Here is a 17,175-nt window from a genome sequence, read left to right as displayed (position 1 = left end):
CAATAAAAAAAAAGCAATTTTGTTCTTCTTTCTGTTTGCACCTACAGAAGAAATACTTACGGTAAACCTTCTACACCAAACAGATAACCATCGAATATCTCTAATTCGTTTTCCCATCGGGAGTCTGAGGATAATATTCGTGTTGTTGTGAGCCTTTAAAATCGGCGGATCTCTGAAACAAAGCCATCAATTACCAATGAATTCCATCCGTAAAATCGCCGCTAAACTAAAACGGAGTTGGTTTTATTTCCTGTTTTATTGAGCCCCAGGGATTTGTGCTGGATATACGAATCTAAATTTCCCATAATACCCGTTGAGATTTCTCTATTATAATATACTGATCGATATAATCGCTGGTACAACAACGCAGGATCCTGCAATATGCAATAGAACACAGCTGATGCCCGCCACATAATTAACCAGGACAAGACTTTGAATGATGCAGCCGACGTATTTCGCCACAACTATTCAAGAGGGGACAACCCCCAATTATCCTAATGGTAATATCCGTATCCGTTTGATGATTTAAGTATTCGCCACCCATCGAGAGAATGCTTCATGAAAGGGTGGCAACACCCCTTGCGTCCTGCCAGATATTTAATCAGGCAGACTTTGAGGGGTGTTCCCTGAAATAATTCCCTTTAACACAGGATTGTTGCTGGTACTAAACAAAATAGTATATTATTCGACGCACATATAATAAAGTCTATTATCCCCGATGCAGAAGATTTCGTCAAGAGCGATGCTCATTAAATGCGAGTACAGTACAATACATTGTCAATGGTTAAATGTCCGTACATAACCTAACTCATGTAGAAATTGCTGTAAAAAATAACTCATGCTAATCAACACGATGAGCTCTTTAATCTGCACAAACCCGGTTGTAATAACTTTTTCAGTTTTTGAGTTATAGAGTTACTTTAATACCTATTTTCTCGGTTATTAGAGTGTTCTCTTAGAATTCTCAATTTTTTTTTTAAATGTGAGGAAAGAAAAGCTCAAAAAAAGTTGCACTAGAATATGACCCTGTTAAGGTACAGTCTCAACAGCTGAAAAATGAGGAAAACTAATTTTAATAATACTCCCACTTAATTAAAAAGTAAGAAAAGTTCAAGCAAAACTATTTTGATAGAGGGGAAATTATACTGTTAATGCATTCTTCCAGCAGTTGGAATGTAAGTGTAACTTGTTTTAATTATGACCAGTTATTAGTTAAAAAATGAGGAAATTTCATATTGAGAAACTTCTTTTTTTAAAGAAAATTATTATAGCACAGTTTTAGAGAAACTGCCTAATTTTAATTATAAATCAGAAGCCTGTGATACCTTTTTTAGTTTCTAGGATATGCAGTCACTTGACCAATCTGGTAGTAAGACAAAACTTCATTTTTAATTTCAGAAATTCAATTAGTTCTGGGTCAATGTCAATATACTCAGCAAATTTGAACCGATTTCTTCCAGCACATACTTTAAATTCAGTGCGAAAAGTCAAAGAAAAGCTTCCCTTAATTTAAGGCTCTGGAACATCTTGTATATGACCTTCTCGTAGCCCCTAATATTTCATCTAACCTACATAGATTCCTCGGCCAAGTTTAAATTCGGTAGATCACCTCTTAATTGACCGGCAACCATTAATCAACCCAACTCCCAATGTCTTTATCCGTGGCAAGTCAATCGGAAAACCCCGTATATTTTTCATGGGGTTCAGGCCTATTTGTTTTAGTAGGCCCCGAAAAGACCCCCCTTTGTTAGTCCCCGATATTCCCAAGTTGCCAAGTCATCAGTTGCGGGATGATTGTATGGGATGTTTCAAACTTTCAATATCATTTATTACACTGAGAATTTAATCTGCTTTAATGACATCCACCCTCTTTCCTTTTGCCATTTACGTGCCTCTTAGCCAAAATAAAGAGGGTTTTTTCCACTCTAGAGCTTTTTCTGCTTTCGGCTAAAGAGGCGAGTCGGAATGAGTGGTCAAACGGAAACTAATCCATACTAGAATATATAATCTTTTATATTTTCAATGAAATTGTATAATTTTAATTTTTCTTTCAATTTTTTTACATTTCTCCAGCCACCCGATTTTTAAAAATTCCTATTCAGGACAGCAAGATCAAATTATTCAGGTCATTTCAGGTTATGACGGGCCCTCAGATCGAAACTTACTACCCTACATGGGACCACTATCCAAAATAGTAAAATATTTGGATGAGGACTTGAGGATGAAGGAACTTAGCCAGTATTCAATGAGAATACTACCTAAGCTTGGAGGATCGAAAACTAGTAGAAAACCGTGCTTCACTGTAATACTCAATGACCACTTGCCCATTCTCTGCCTCTGACAAAGTACTCCACCTAATGCTACGAATATCCCTCAAATTTTCCAGATATTCGTCGAAAACGGATACAATTTTCTAGTTTCAACAGTATTCAAATTACATGAAAAATACATTGATTTGAGACATTGCTTGTTCGATAAACCACCGGTCAATTTCATTTTATATGTCAAAGGGGTCATCTCGCATTGTCATTTACGTCCAGTATGTCACTCCTTTTGTTATTATTCGAGTTCAAAAATGTTATAAAATTAAAAAATATCTAGACAAATTTAATTTGACTTGTCCATCTTGTTCAAATTCGGAGGTCCAAAAAAAAATAAAAATGTGAAATAATTTTCTAAAATTGTTGGATCTTAAAACATTGCAATACATCAATGACGTACTGCTAACTGACTATTGCTATTTGCTAGGCAGCAAGGCCCGTTTACCCCTACACACTCCACTGTGGGGACTACTTTAACATCAATAAATAAAAATAAGCTCAAGGCTTAAGGTGGTCTAAAAGGACAAGAAAAAGCGTTGCTGAAGAAAACGAAACAATCCTGATGGCGCTTCAAGGGATTGGAGGGCTTATAAAAATCGATTCCCTTAAACGTTTACAATTGTCGGGATTTTAAATTCTTACTTTTCCTTTTTGTTGCCTAAATGTGTCCGTATTTCCAAACAATATGATATCTCGGCAACCATCGGATAATGAATGAATAGGCGTGCATTTCACTAAATCATTAAATTCGCTGCACCACAAGCCTAATAATTAAAACCCAAATAATAATGGCTATTTAGTTCTGTGCAATTCATGACGTTTCAATTAACCGAAATCAGATACCGGGATCATTACCCGTGTTTAATCCGACGGTTAATAAAATCTACATATCACGAATAAACAGCGGCACCAAGGGTCGTCGTCTGTTTCCCAGTTGGGAGAATCTGATACGGTGAAATTGAAGTCTACATTGCAAGCAGTTCATCGTATTCATTTAAATGCAAATGAGGCTTGATCACAGCCTCTTGGGGGCCTTCTTAGAAATAAGGACGATTGGAGGAGTTCAAGGTTCAGAGAAAGTATCTAACTTTGATTCAATTAATATGAAAACAGATAGATAGATAGACCGGGGAGATCCTATTTCGTGGCCACCGAGGTCACCAGATTTCAATCCCGTTGATTATTTTGTTTGGGGTCATTTAAAAGAGCTAGTTTATGCAGGAAATGTACACACGGTAATAATTGCTTGATAGAATTATTAATTGTTCTAATGATATTAGAAATAATCGCATGGTAATTGAAAAGTCAATCACGCAATTGACTATCCGACTGGCTAAATGGGTAGAATTTAGAAGTTTTCATTTTGAAAATATCTACATATAATAAATAATTGGCAATAGCTTATAGCAAATTTTTGATTTTTTGTGTAAATTTTTGAGTCACTTTCCAACAATAGTAAAAATAAGTCTTCAATTTCTTTCTTTCGTCATTTTAATTTTAAAATGTTATGTATGTTTTAAATAATTTTTTCCATTATGATTCCATTAAATATTGCAGTCTTGCGTTATGTTATTAATTGTAATATTTCATTTTGAAATGCAATATATTTAAGAAAAGAATGGTAGGTATGTGCAAATGTCCAAAACTGTAGCATTTTCGTAATCCGTGTTTTTACAAGACAACGAAGAGTATGACAAATTTGCTGAGTGGACATATGGACAACTATTAGTTCATCTAACTTTTAGCAAATGTGTACAACGCCTTTTTGAAAATTTCTATACAGAGTGATTTTTTTAGCTTGAAAAAACCTATTATTAAATTTTTTGAAAACGGTGTTGGAATTTCTGAAGTCTGAATACATTATTTTACTCAGATACAACAGTATACTCTTTCACCAGAACGTGAAAAAAAGCAAACTGACAGTACAAAGTTATCGCCAAAACCATTTTTCGACAAAACATGTAAAACTCTCTGTATAATAAAAACAAAAAATGCGAGCAAGATTTTCATGTTCATTCGATATTCTTCTTAGAAATATTGTTGCAATGTAGAAGTATGTACAGTTCCTCAAGGCTCACCCTGTATAATCCCGTAATTGAGTCAGACAAAAAAAGTGGGAAAAAGTGATTTTCTTGCAGTGATAAAAACTTTTATTCATAGAGTTTACAATTTTAACTCCCCTAATGTTTGGTAGTTAAATACATGTGTGAAAAGCGGTGGTGGTGATAATGGCAGTTTTATAGAATAAACCACAAGTAAATTTCAACTATAAACTTACCTCTCATAGTAGTCTTCAGGATACGGTATGATAATTCCCTCGGGACTGGGCCTGGGGGAATTCCCGATCCAGAAAAAAGCATCGGGACCAGTCCCGTCGTAGGAGAAACCTTTTATGAAGATTGTTGTTTCGTCGACTGCGTACACCGTGCCCTTGATCCCACGAGCATATACTTGAAAGGGCCCTATTTTCGTTCCGAAATGCGGTTCCGAATGTCGTTTTGAGACAACTGGAACAAAAAATTTAATACATTATTAGACAATATGGCATCCAGTCTCAATGATGGATCAAAAGATATCATGCATGAATAGAACTGAGAAACTGCTAGATTGTCACTCAGTCAGTCCTTCAAGCTGAATATGTTCATTTTCAACGCACCAGAACTCGAAAACTCTCAAAACAAAATTAGTTTCCAGACGGAGATTCTCGCATACTACAAGAGAGAGAAAGAGAGAGAGAGAGAGAGAGAAAGAGAGAGTTAAATGCAAAACCTTAAAAATGATATTAAACTTAATTTATTGAAACAATGTTGAAAACGATTATATCATTTTTCGATGTAGTCTCCATTACGTTCAGTACACCTCCCCCATCATTTTAGAAGTGCTTGAATACCCAAAGAAAAAAATCTTTTGATAGTGTGCGCAGCCACTCATGCACCACCTGAGTCACTTCATCATTAGTTCGAAATTTCTTCCTACTTAGAATCTCTTTACGGCGACCAAATACAAGATTATCACTGGAGCCAATGTCTGGCGAATATGGAGGATGTGGTAGACATTCAAACTTCAAATTTTGGATGACTGCCGCCGTTCTGCGGGCAGTATGTAGTCGCACATTATCGTGTTGGAACAGAACGCCCCTACTCAGAGATTTTGGTTCTGATAGTAGGGTTGAGACACTTGTTCTTCAGAAGTTCTGAGTACATAGCGCTAGTAATTGTACCTTTATAAAGTATATAGTTTTTTAAAATTAAACTTTTAACGTTCCAAAACAGTGTCAATATAACCTTTCTTGCCGAGAACTGGATTTCGGCTTTGGCGAAGAAACCTAACGCCATTCCTTGCTTTCTCGTTTAATTTCAGATTGATAATAGTGCACTCAGGACTCATCTCCAGTGATAATTCTTGTCAGAAAGGCATCTCCTTCAGTTTCATACCGACGCAAAAGTTCCTCACAGGCATCAAGATCACGTTATTTCAATTCTGAGATTAATTGATTCGGCACCAAACTTGCTGACACTTTATGAGAATGTCATGCATAATGCAGTGTTCGGAACCATGGCTCATGTTTAAAATTTCAGCGATTTCGTGAAGAATAATGCAACGATTTTTTTTCACTAACACTTCAAATGCTGAAGTCGACTCAGGCGTGACAACACGATTTGCTTGACCTGGTCGGGGAGAATCAGCTACGGAAGTCACCTCATTTCGGAATTTGTTGCTCCATTCATGCACTTGCTGGAGCAAGATATGAATTTCTATACTGGAACTTCATTCTACAGTGAAGATAAATGAGTTTCACCTTTCACTTCGCCAAAAGCGAAAAACAGAACGCTGTTCATTCCTAGTGCAATGCTCTAGTGAAGTTGCCATTCTGGAACTGTCACTTTGTGATCAACTTCATTTGTTTCTGCGTCACGATTCTACGTCTACGTCTACGTCTAGGTCTTCTACGAATCAAAAATAATATTTCTATCAATGCAGCGCGTGATTTTTTTTTGGCGCTTTTACGGTTTTCATTTGACTCTGCCTCATAGAGTAAAAATAATGTAAAATGACGTTCGGTTTGAAAAGAAAATTTTGCAGTGCCCGAACAGAAAATTAACTTAGAGAAAATTTCTTATAATTTACCTACATACCTGGTAGACTTTATGACAACTGACAAACATCAAAAGTGTAATATCGATACTCTTTGGCGTACACAGAGACCGAAGTCATCAGATGAATAAGACGCTTTTGAGCGAGAAAGTTGAAAGACCTCGGACATGTCCCCGGGGTAATCGAATCACTGTCCCCGTTTGTCCATTATTATATGACTTTTCGAAAGAATCAATAACGAGGAAATGATATCGTTTCGGGTTGCACTGGCGAGGGCTCGACAAAGTCGTCCTGCAATGAGGCAGAAGACAAATGAATGCGACGTCACCCGGATCGATGCGTCCTCATATTTCATTGTGCTTTGAAAGCACAAAAGTCCTCGGGCCTTAATACTTTGTTTCATTATAGCCTTATAAAAGAAGTGGATTCTGTTGGGTATATTATTGCTTTGCGAGCAGGGGCAAGCTTGAATTTCTCCTTCGCGGTTAAGTCGAGTTGAATTTATTAGGCGAAAAACATGAAAACAGAAAGATTTATCGAAGAAAAAGTCACAGAAGTCAGAGCTTTGATCCTGTTTCCCCGATACACTAGACCCTCACAAATTATATTTAATCCCCTATTTTATCCCTATAACCGGGAGAGTTAGTTTCATTTATCACATGCTATCTAGAGCAACAGGCGGAGGATTCCATTTTATTGCTTTATTGTTTTCGCGTTGATAGTCATTCGTCCTTGCTGAGTGAGAAATATAATTGTCAGAATAGAGCTTTTGTCAAAAATGATCTTTCCCATCGTTCCTCTGATCTACGAGATACGACTCAAATAAGAATGTTTTGGAAAACCTTAGGCTTGTACAGGCTGCCTCATAAAAAGCGGGCGAAGCTGTAATTCAATTATTCATGAATGGATTTTGATAAACTAAAAACCAAATAAAACGATATTGTTCAGGCTACTAAATAACGTCAAAGTTGATTCTTTTTTAACTCAGCTTCTTCTTCTTCAGGTATCAACTTCAGAATTATTTTTTTTTTACATTTTTTGATAGAAACTATTTTTATAAATTTGATGATGCATAACAAGTTAATGTTAAAATGGTTTCTAGCTTTAAAAAAAATTTAAGAAACACAATTGAAAACGTTTTTGGAAAAAATTGTTGAAGTTTAGAATTTTTAAATTAAAAAAAGTAATTTTGTTCAGATGGCGCCCTATCATTATTTTTGCACCATTGAACTGATAAAAAGAAAATGAACAAGCACGATGTACATCGTAAGTATCAAAAATTAATACTTTTTGAGTAAATGGAAAAAAATTATAAACTACTTTATACTGCGTAAGTAATAGATACATGAGCGCGTCTTTACACGATCAAGTTGCTTAATGTTGATTTTAGTTTTTTTTTACAATGTCAGGTTTTTTTCCACAAAATACCAATAAAAACTTCAATAATACATTATACTTGTAATTTTCTATCTACGTATTATGTCAGCTCTCAAAAATCAGCCCTGTATATCACTCGATTTCCTAATTGCAGCAATCATAAGCTTCATTTAGAAATAATTACGCGTCTAAAATTTATTTCAAACAATTTTTGAGATATTAAAGCTTATGTCTATCACTTACTTAGGTATAACACTATTATCTTTACTATCATAGGCAAAATCTTCATTTTAGATATTCGATAATAAAATCAGATTTTCGCGTTCCCCACAATCGACCTTAACCGAATCAATTTACCGGTTTCAATGATGATTATGGCCGACACCAGGGTACAACCTAATAAAAGTTCATCGAATATATTGAGTTAGACGGCGCCCTCGGCGTTTCCCCCGAAACCCGGGGGAGGGCTTTAGACAAGGGGAGATTTTATGACTTCTTGTTGTCGCCGGTTCTGCCACCGTTGATAATAATATATCTTTATAATGACAAATCTTAAGCTCATAATCCATTTATTGATGCATGATTTCTTTTAGCGTCGATTCTTTAATGTCCTGCGGAAACTGCATGTAAAATAGATATAACTTCTAGTAAAGCGTGACCGTAGGTCAAAGTGACCCTGGTAATTGCCGAGACGCTCTATATCAAAACTGTATGTATTAGGTTGTTCGGAAAGTAATTTCGTTTTTTCCCGACAGAGGATTTAATGGTATTTTTTTGCACTTAACCTCACACTTAAGCCATATAATTTTTATATGCTTTGAGAGCTCATATAACAAGGCTTGTGTGTGAAACATTTCAATTAATTCTACGCAGTAGTTTTTGGTTGGTGCCCTTTTAAATATGGAGAGCGATAAGCAGCATTTTCGACATATCCTACTGTTTTACTACAGAAAGGGTAAAAATGCTGTTCAAGCCAGAAAGAAATTGACCGATGTGTATGGAGAAGGTGTGTTGACAGTACGCCAGTGTCAGAACTGGTTCTCTAAATTTCGATCTGGCAATTTTGATGTCGAAGATGCACCACGTTCGGGAAGGCCGGTTGAAGCTGATAAAGACGCCATAAAGGCATTAGTTGATGCGAACCGTCGAATAACAACACGTGAGATCGGATTGAAGTTAAATTTATCGAATTCAACAGTTTATGACCACTTGAAAGGCCTGGGATTATCCTCGAAGCTCGATATATGGGTTCCCCATGTTCTCACAGAGAGAAATCTGTGTCGCCGCATTGACGTCTGCGATTCGCTTCTCAAACGTGACAAAAATGATCCGTTTTTGAAGCGCATCATTACTGGGGACGAAAAATGGGTTGTATACAACAACGTCAAACGCAAGAGGTCATGGAGCAAAAAAGATGAATCGACTCAAACCATTTCCAAAGCCGATATTCACCAAAAAAAGGTGATGCTGTCTGTTTGGTGGGATTTTAAAGGAATCGTTTTTTTTGAGCTTTTACCGGATAACACAACGATTAATTCGGAAGTCTACTGCCAGCAGCTGGACAAACTGAAGGATGCACTTCAACAGAAAAGACCCGAACTAATCAACAGAAAAGGTGTAGTGTTTCACCAAGACAACGCGAGACCTCACACAAGTTTGGTCACTCGCCAAAAGCTTTTACAGCTTGAATGGGACACAATGCCACACCCACCATATTCTCCAGACCTGGCACCATCGGATTATTATTTGTTCCGGTCACTCCAAAATTTTTTAGACGGTAAAACTTTCATCTCAAATGATGAGGTCAAAAACCACCTCGATCAGTTTTTTGCCAGCAAAGACAAAAAATTTTATGAGCGTGGAATTATGCTACTACCAGAAAGATGGCAAAAGGTGTTGGACCAGAACGGCCAATATATAATTTAATAAAGCATTTGTTTATTATACGAAAACTGTCATTCATTTTCACATAAAAAAACGAAATTACTTTCCGAACAACCTGATAGTTCCACGTAAAAATCTTCGAGAATATTCCGTTCTAAATCTTCAAATTTCTGGAAAATACTTAGAGATACCTATGCAATAGCCCGAAGTTAGCTATTGCTCGGTAGAGGCGAATTCAACATTTTTTAATATCTTCTCAGTATACTCAACGTTGTAAAAGTTATTTAAAATTTTAGCGGAAAGCAAGGCAAGATCTCAATTTTCGGAACAAAACACATCCGAAGTCCAAGCACTTGTTATGAGAACCACAAGCTTTAGGTACTTACTTCTATGTCTTCTGGAATATTGTGATCTGTATCTGTAAGCGCTAGTGCACTGTATTATTTTATTTTACTTCAATTAGCAAAAACATTGTAAAAAAAACATATAAAATCAGTGAAGGGGGCCTGACCTGCGCCAGGATCTACAAGCCCCTTCTCGGGATCCCTGAATGTTTGGAAAGGTCATCCGCTCCTTCATTAATTGGTTCAGATTGGGTAACATTTTTTTCAATAATGAATTTACGATAGCGAAGATACACAAAAAAAAAGGAAAAAGATGACCCAAACAGGTGTCTATCTGAGCAACGGATCAGCGCCGAAGAATTTGCTTTGATCGACTGATAATGCGACCTGCACCCTTCGCAGGAGTGCCCCATTTGAAAGTGTATGGTTATTAAACAATTTATAAACGGCAAAGCTAGAAAAAACTTGTTTGCATGGTATCCACCTAGCTGACAATAAACACAATTTCAGCAAAGAACTTCCTCCGTTCCATTTTGCCGGCACAAAAGCAAAATCCCACGATTTTACATAGGGCTCAGTCCCTTGATATCTCAATAGATATCGATGATCGACGAAAGTTGAAGTGTATTACGTGAGCTTGAGGAATGTATTTGGAATTTAGAAAAGCCGCTTTTCTTTCGGCACCCGTCTGGATGCTTTGAAATATTGCCTCAGAGCATTCCGATTTGGGACACAACAAACAACAAGGGTCCGGATCCTCTGTATGGTTTAATAAAGCGGAATCTGCATGAACAGTGGCGTGGTTACCGTTTTACCGGGAAAAACCTTCGGGTTTTAATTTTCGGAATACATTTCTAAATTACTCGTCACAAATACCTCATTTTCCGTGAAGAATAGCAGCATTAAAATAACTACGCGGGACTGGTGCCAACAATAAGGTAGGAAATAGTTTTAGAACAAAGCCCGGTAACAATAATGTTCCCCAGGGCCGGTAATCGGGACAAACCGGCTAAAGCTTTCCGAGAAAGTGTAGAAATGTCGGAAACCGAAAATAGCACACGTTTCCAGATTAACGAGGTTGGATGTGGTGGCTGCAAGCAGACGTTTATCGATCGCAGCCGAGACGGCTTATCGCCTTCTCGCATGAATTACTTCATTACCGTAACTGTGATACCATTAGGTCATAAAAATCCGTTCCTGATGTTTTGACGATGATTGATGTCTCGTGGGTCCTGCGAATCGAACAACAGCTTCACAGTTTTTATTGGAAAAAGATGGCTGCCACATTACGCAAAAGAGTGGAAAGCGAAGAAAGAAGACCGATGATGATAATAAAATTTATTTATAATACCAGCATGCGGTAAGGTGGCTTTACCGCACGTATTTGCAAGCTGAAAATAGCAAGTGTGCGGTAAAAAATTGCCGCACACAAAAAGGTGACATACGTCAGTGTCAAGAATTTCTGTGCGCTTCATCAATGCCAAACCGTAGCCATTAACTAAGGTAAAATAATCATTTACAGAAAAAACAAAGCAAGTGCCTCTTAACGCACGGGCGTGAAGTATTGCGCACGGGTCGCAGGCGAGGCCGACAATGACGCGAGTGTTATTGTATTTAAAATGACACACGGTGAACTACAAAAAAGTTATAACTAATTGAATTCAGGTACATCACACTAAGAGGTGCCTTTTACCGGCACAAAGGACGGGAATAAATATTTGAGTTTCTCATCATCAATTTTCCGGGTATACAAAATTTCATGAGAATGCAGCGTTATTGAGAACTTAGCCTTTGCGGAACCATGTTATTATAAACTTTTTATCTTAAAGTTCTTCAAAAATTCAACATTTAAAAGTTATCTATTTACTTAATTATCACCTTGTAAAAAGTGCAGGCGAACGTATAAGCCATTCACTTTTTATTTGCCATCCGGTAGGCCATAGAACTTTAAATTATCGCCCCCAGGACAGACATTGGCATTCATTTTAAGGCCATTTTTAGGCAACAAAAGAATTGTCAGACTAGCTCAGAGAAGTCTAATATTGACTCAAAAATGAAATATGATCCCGTTCTTACTGCTTAAAATTTGATTTTTGTAGTTTTCATATGGTAACTAAGACTAGATATTCAAACATATATTAAGAAGCTCTGCAAGGCCTTAATAACTATTTGTCCATTGTGCAAATTTTGTTTACGTTTGAGGAATTGCGATTCTAACTGTGTTGGAAAATGCTCATTATAATATATGAATGAAAATATATGAATGAAATACAGCACGCTCAGTGTCGCAGCTTGACTCTATGCCAGATGGTATTGGCACCACCTCTTTTTTGCAGCTTGCGCTTAGCCATTTGGTTTAAATAGAAAAACAATAAAACATCTTTGCATGATACACCCTGTATCGTTATTATTATAGAGGATGAATGACAATCTCGATTGCCTGCCTATACAGGACGTCCCATTAACAATTGACCTCCTCCCCCCCATCTAATTTCTTCATTTTTGGCATTAGAAAAAAAAGGTTCAAACGAAAACCTCCTTCATTTTAGAACTAGAAATTAAAAATGGCCTTGTTGCCCCTCGCATGATCCGTCTCGCCGCATGACTAAACTTTCTTATTTTAAATGGAACCCCCCCAATTTTTTTGGCATTTTTGTATTTCACGTTAAATTTTAATGTCAGTTTATGTAGGTTAAAATTTACCGTTTTCAATTTATGCCGGAAAATTTCAAAATTTTGACAGCAGCAAGGCCCCACGGAAATCAGTTTTGTTCCCTAGCCGCTGCGAATTTCGGAATAGGCCGTTTGGGGCTAAGAGAAAACCTAATAAGCTAGGTTTTGATGTATTTTAATTTGACAAAAAGTCTTTCACAACTCTCGAAATACGCCTCTGAATTTACATGATTTCAGACGTTAATAACTTGAAGTTCTATCTATCTAAATCTAAATATTGATGATGAAGTCATCATCAACATTTAGATTTGCCTCACAAAAGGGGACAATTTTCGGAAACCTAGAAACGGCGGGGTTTAAAGGCAGAGTCATGTTGTTGAAATTATAATGCGACACTGCTTATACTTTGAATGTTTTGTTTCTGCTTGCCTTTTGTTCATGTTGCAAGAATTTAGAGATTTTCTGGGTTCTTTCTAAGAAGGGCCATATGCGAACTCATCTGGCAATCCTTTCTTTATGATGTCAGACTGGGGTAGTCTTTGGTGAAAGTTCTTTCTTTTTGCTAGCACATGTGTTTGGTCTAATTTTAAGAACCTTAGTTGGCAGGTCAATTGCATTGGCCTGGTTTTTTTAGCTTTGTAAAGCAGTTCATTTTTTTCCACTCGTACCATAAGGACCTACTCAATAAAATTCTCACTACTCTGAAGAAGTGTATATTTCTTGTTCTCTACGGAGACTCTAAATACCTCAACACATGTTAATAAAAGATGTAGATTTTTGAATTCTGAACACAATGCCGTCGAGAAAATTAGGAATTCCCATTTGAAAAAGGAAGAAGAAACAGGGGGGAGGGGGATTTTTAAGTTCTACTCCTAATGAGAGGCGAATCATCGTTCCAACTTTTTTTCTAAAATTAGATGTGAGGTAAATTGATAATGGGACACCCTGTATTACTACGTTTTCTCATTCGCCACACTCGAAAACCCCGTAAATTGCTATGTAAAAGTCCCAATCATCCCCGATTAAGTAGGGAAAAACGTTAAGAGCCCGTTTACGCCAGTCTTTATTTGACTGACTGTCCCTCCGTCCTGTCTATTAGGGGCTGCTTTGTCGGTAGCGCATCATGATTCATAAGATACGCTTCCACCCTTCCCACTCGAGGAACCGTGACAACCCTGAGATCACCCTAATAACGTCAGCATCTCGTCTCGAAGCGAGATAATTTCGTCGATATGATGAGTTATGGGGTTTTATTTGTTCGTGATTTTCTCTTGTAGTGCGTATATCGATCAATGGTGATTGTTGCAGACGAAAATTTCGAGCATTGCTAAGACAAGACGGGAGAAGGTGAAGCTTGATGGAAGCGAATTCGATGAGGGTGAAGCACTTACGTTATTTTTTAATTTAAATTTTTCACCGTCCATGTGGGAAAAAAACCTCTTCTGTAGCCAGCGGAAGACGAATTCACTTCAAGACTAACTGAGCCAAAGTTGCAGTGCCGTGATAGCAAAAAACAGCGATGCCTCTCTAGTGATGCGATGTATTAAAATCTTTATATCTTAAACATCCAAAAAGGGAGAAAAATTTCGTTTGTCATCAAAATTTTAGCGCTATGAAAGAAAAAAGAAGAAAAAAGAAAACCACTTTTTACTCTTTTTTTTCCGCAAACTTAACTTCTGTAGAGATTTTCTCATAACTTTGGTGATCGTCTAATTAATCTTCTCTGCCGGTTAACTCGTTTTTAGATGTTGTCGATGCACAGGAATTTACTTTGCACCGAAGCTCCCTGAGCCCCAGATATACCACTGATTCTGTAGTTGCGAACAATTCTTTGTATAGGGTGGAACTATGAAAATGGAATAAATTCAATATTTGCATATTTTGACATATGTGAAAAAAATTTCGAAACACGTCAATTTTAGATTCTGAAATTACATTCTGTAACGTCAAAATTTTATTCCTAAATTTAACCCCCTTTGCGTGGCAATTGCAACCTCCAAATTTTTAAATTGAAAGCATGAGTTTGTGATATCTCAATTGAAAGGCCTTTTCATTCTCTATTCAAAACAGCTATAGTTTTAAACTTTATTGCAAAGAATAATAAAAATAAATAAATTCACGCAATTGACGATATTCTCTACAATAAATTTAAAACTCAATAACTAACACCATTTCGTTATTGATGATGTAATAAAATACTAAAACAAATCAATCTGAATCTTTTATGGAATATTCAAAATGTATGCCTCGATACATTTTGAACATTGCCGGTATCATAACCGTAAATAAAAATGTCTTCTAACATTAATCAACATCTGAGTCGGAACCAATCTAATCGCAAGCGTTATTCTTCTTTTTAAGTCAGCTAAGTTGCATGGTTTAGTTTTGTATACCATACTCTTCACATATTCTCATAAGAAGAACTCTGATGGAGTAAAATCGGGTAATTGTGCTGGCCATTCTAGCAATCCTCGCTTCTTTATCCACCGATTTAGAAAAGTTAAATCAGGGTACATTGAGATTAATTTGTTTTGTTATTTTATTACGTTATTCATAATGAAGTGGTATTAGCTAATAAGTTTTTAGTTTGTTATAGATAATTTTGTCAATTACATGATTTTTTTTATTATTCTTTCAAATGAAGTTTAAAATCAAAGTAATTTCGAATAGAGAATGAAAGGGCCTTTTAAATGAAGTATTACAAACCCATACTTCCAATTTAAAAATTTAGGGGTTGTAATTGTAACGCAAAGGGGGTTGAATTTAGAGATAAAATTTTTACTCTATAGGATGTAATTTCGGAATCAAAAATTGACGTGTTTCGGTATTTGTTTCACATATGTGGAAATATGAAATTATTGATTTTATTCCATTTGGCTGTTTCATCCCATATAATAAGCATTTAAATAGTTAAAAGCGGCTTTCTAAAATCCCATAGCAAACTCAATATTTTGCAACAGTTTATTGCTCTTCATTGAAACACAGCCCTTTGAGAGAACTTCCGGCTTTTATTTACTTGCTTTATAAGTACGAGTTTAGGACTGATGTTTGCTACAACTGCGGTTATATGTTTACTCTTTACTTAGAAAACTTCATAATAAGAGTTGCTGGCGGTCGCTGTGAAGAGCATAAGAGATTACTGCAGTCCCATTTATGTTGGTTGCAAGAAGATTAAATCTTTTATAATCCAGTATCAAAAAAAGCGGTCACATAGTAGGCTTAAGAGGATCACTCGTTTTTTTCTAAGAGCTACCGGACCGAGACGTTAAGTTCTCGAACACTGCAGGGAGATCCAGCAGGGCGTCAGGAAAGAGGAAATTGCCTTTTTACATAAAAAGGTCTACTAACAATACATCACTTAAGTCTGACGTGCCATTTGCTGTTATTGTTCAACAGACCTGCCGTTACGCCGATGGAGCTGTGGATCGACGCCCTTCGAAGGACTGGAAAGTGTTTCAGGGGGCAACCGAAATTCGTTACTATTAGCATTTATTAAAGATAATATCGTCTGTAAGGGGAGGACATTACAACAGAAGCCAATTTATACTCAAATAATGCCAAATTTATGGTTGAGAAAGGACCAGTGCAGGGGCTCAATTCTGGAAATGGTCTGGAAAGGTAAAAAAGGCGTTCAGGCAGGTTTAGATTTTTATCCTCGATTTTTAATAGTAAATTCGAAGAAGCTTTACAGGCTCCCATCTGATATCCACCTTCGTCAATTTGGAATTCCATTTTTTCCGTATCCAGAAGTTGTGAAAAGTTGCCCACCAGCAGCCCGCTTAGATGAGATTATAATATCTCATGTAGTTTCTGAGATACCAGCTCACTTTAATACTCATACGCAACTAATATTTCACAGTCGATGTATGACCCATATCAATCGATTAAATGCAAAAATCGACTTTCAAAAATTTTGATATTTTTCGAGCCTTTTGCAACAAGTCTGAGCACCGAAAAGGCCTTACGTCGATTATCTCTGTAAATTTGCATAAATGAATTATAACATCATTACTGAGGTTATTTTGATACCTATAATATTTTTGCAATTTTGAAAATTAAAATACATAATAACGTGTTTCTAATTCTTTACCCATGGTCAATATAGGCACCACATCAATCGATTTGATCGAAAAATAATAGATTTTTTCCTAGTCCTGAAGCATTTCTGACTCATTCCCAAATTTTCTAATATCCTTTGCTGCTTTTAGATAGTGAAAAACTTTAAAATGGGAAAGGATAAAATAGAAAAAAAACTAGAAAATGTTTTGATTTAGGTTTCTCTAAATGGAAAAACATATAGGATAAAAAGTAGACATTTTTTTCGGGTTTCACAGCTCCCGCAGTTTTTGAAATATGAAACATTCGTTAATTCAAGGTGTATTACGCCTCTGATTTTTGGCGCAAGTGTAATTTTGCCTTAGTAAAGTTTGACGAATGGGTGCTTAAGTTGTTTAAAAATCAGAGGCGTGCCTATTAAGCAC

The 17,175-nt window shown here is 36.5% G+C and overlaps 1 protein-coding gene across 2 annotated transcripts in view; it reads right to left on the bottom strand.

Moving 5' to 3' along the window:
- The window catches only part of LOC136409775 (protein Skeletor, isoforms B/C), a 29,870-nt gene that overhangs the window by 9,423 nt on the left and 3,272 nt on the right, over positions 1–17,175 (bottom strand). For both annotated transcript variants that reach the window (XM_066391548.1, XM_066391547.1), the window contains exons 2-3: positions 4,600–4,828; positions 61–172 (exon numbers count right to left, since the gene is read on the bottom strand). In XM_066391548.1, coding sequence (XP_066247645.1) covers positions 61–172; positions 4,600–4,828 — 341 coding nt within the window. The remainder of the gene's footprint in view (positions 1–60; positions 173–4,599; positions 4,829–17,175) is intronic.

This window comes from Euwallacea similis, chromosome 7 (genome assembly GCF_039881205.1).
Source record: "Euwallacea similis isolate ESF13 chromosome 7, ESF131.1, whole genome shotgun sequence".
Taxonomy (NCBI): domain Eukaryota; kingdom Metazoa; phylum Arthropoda; class Insecta; order Coleoptera; family Curculionidae; genus Euwallacea; species Euwallacea similis.
The sequence above is the reverse complement of the archived record's forward strand: the minus strand, read 5'-3'. Positions and strand labels throughout refer to the sequence as shown.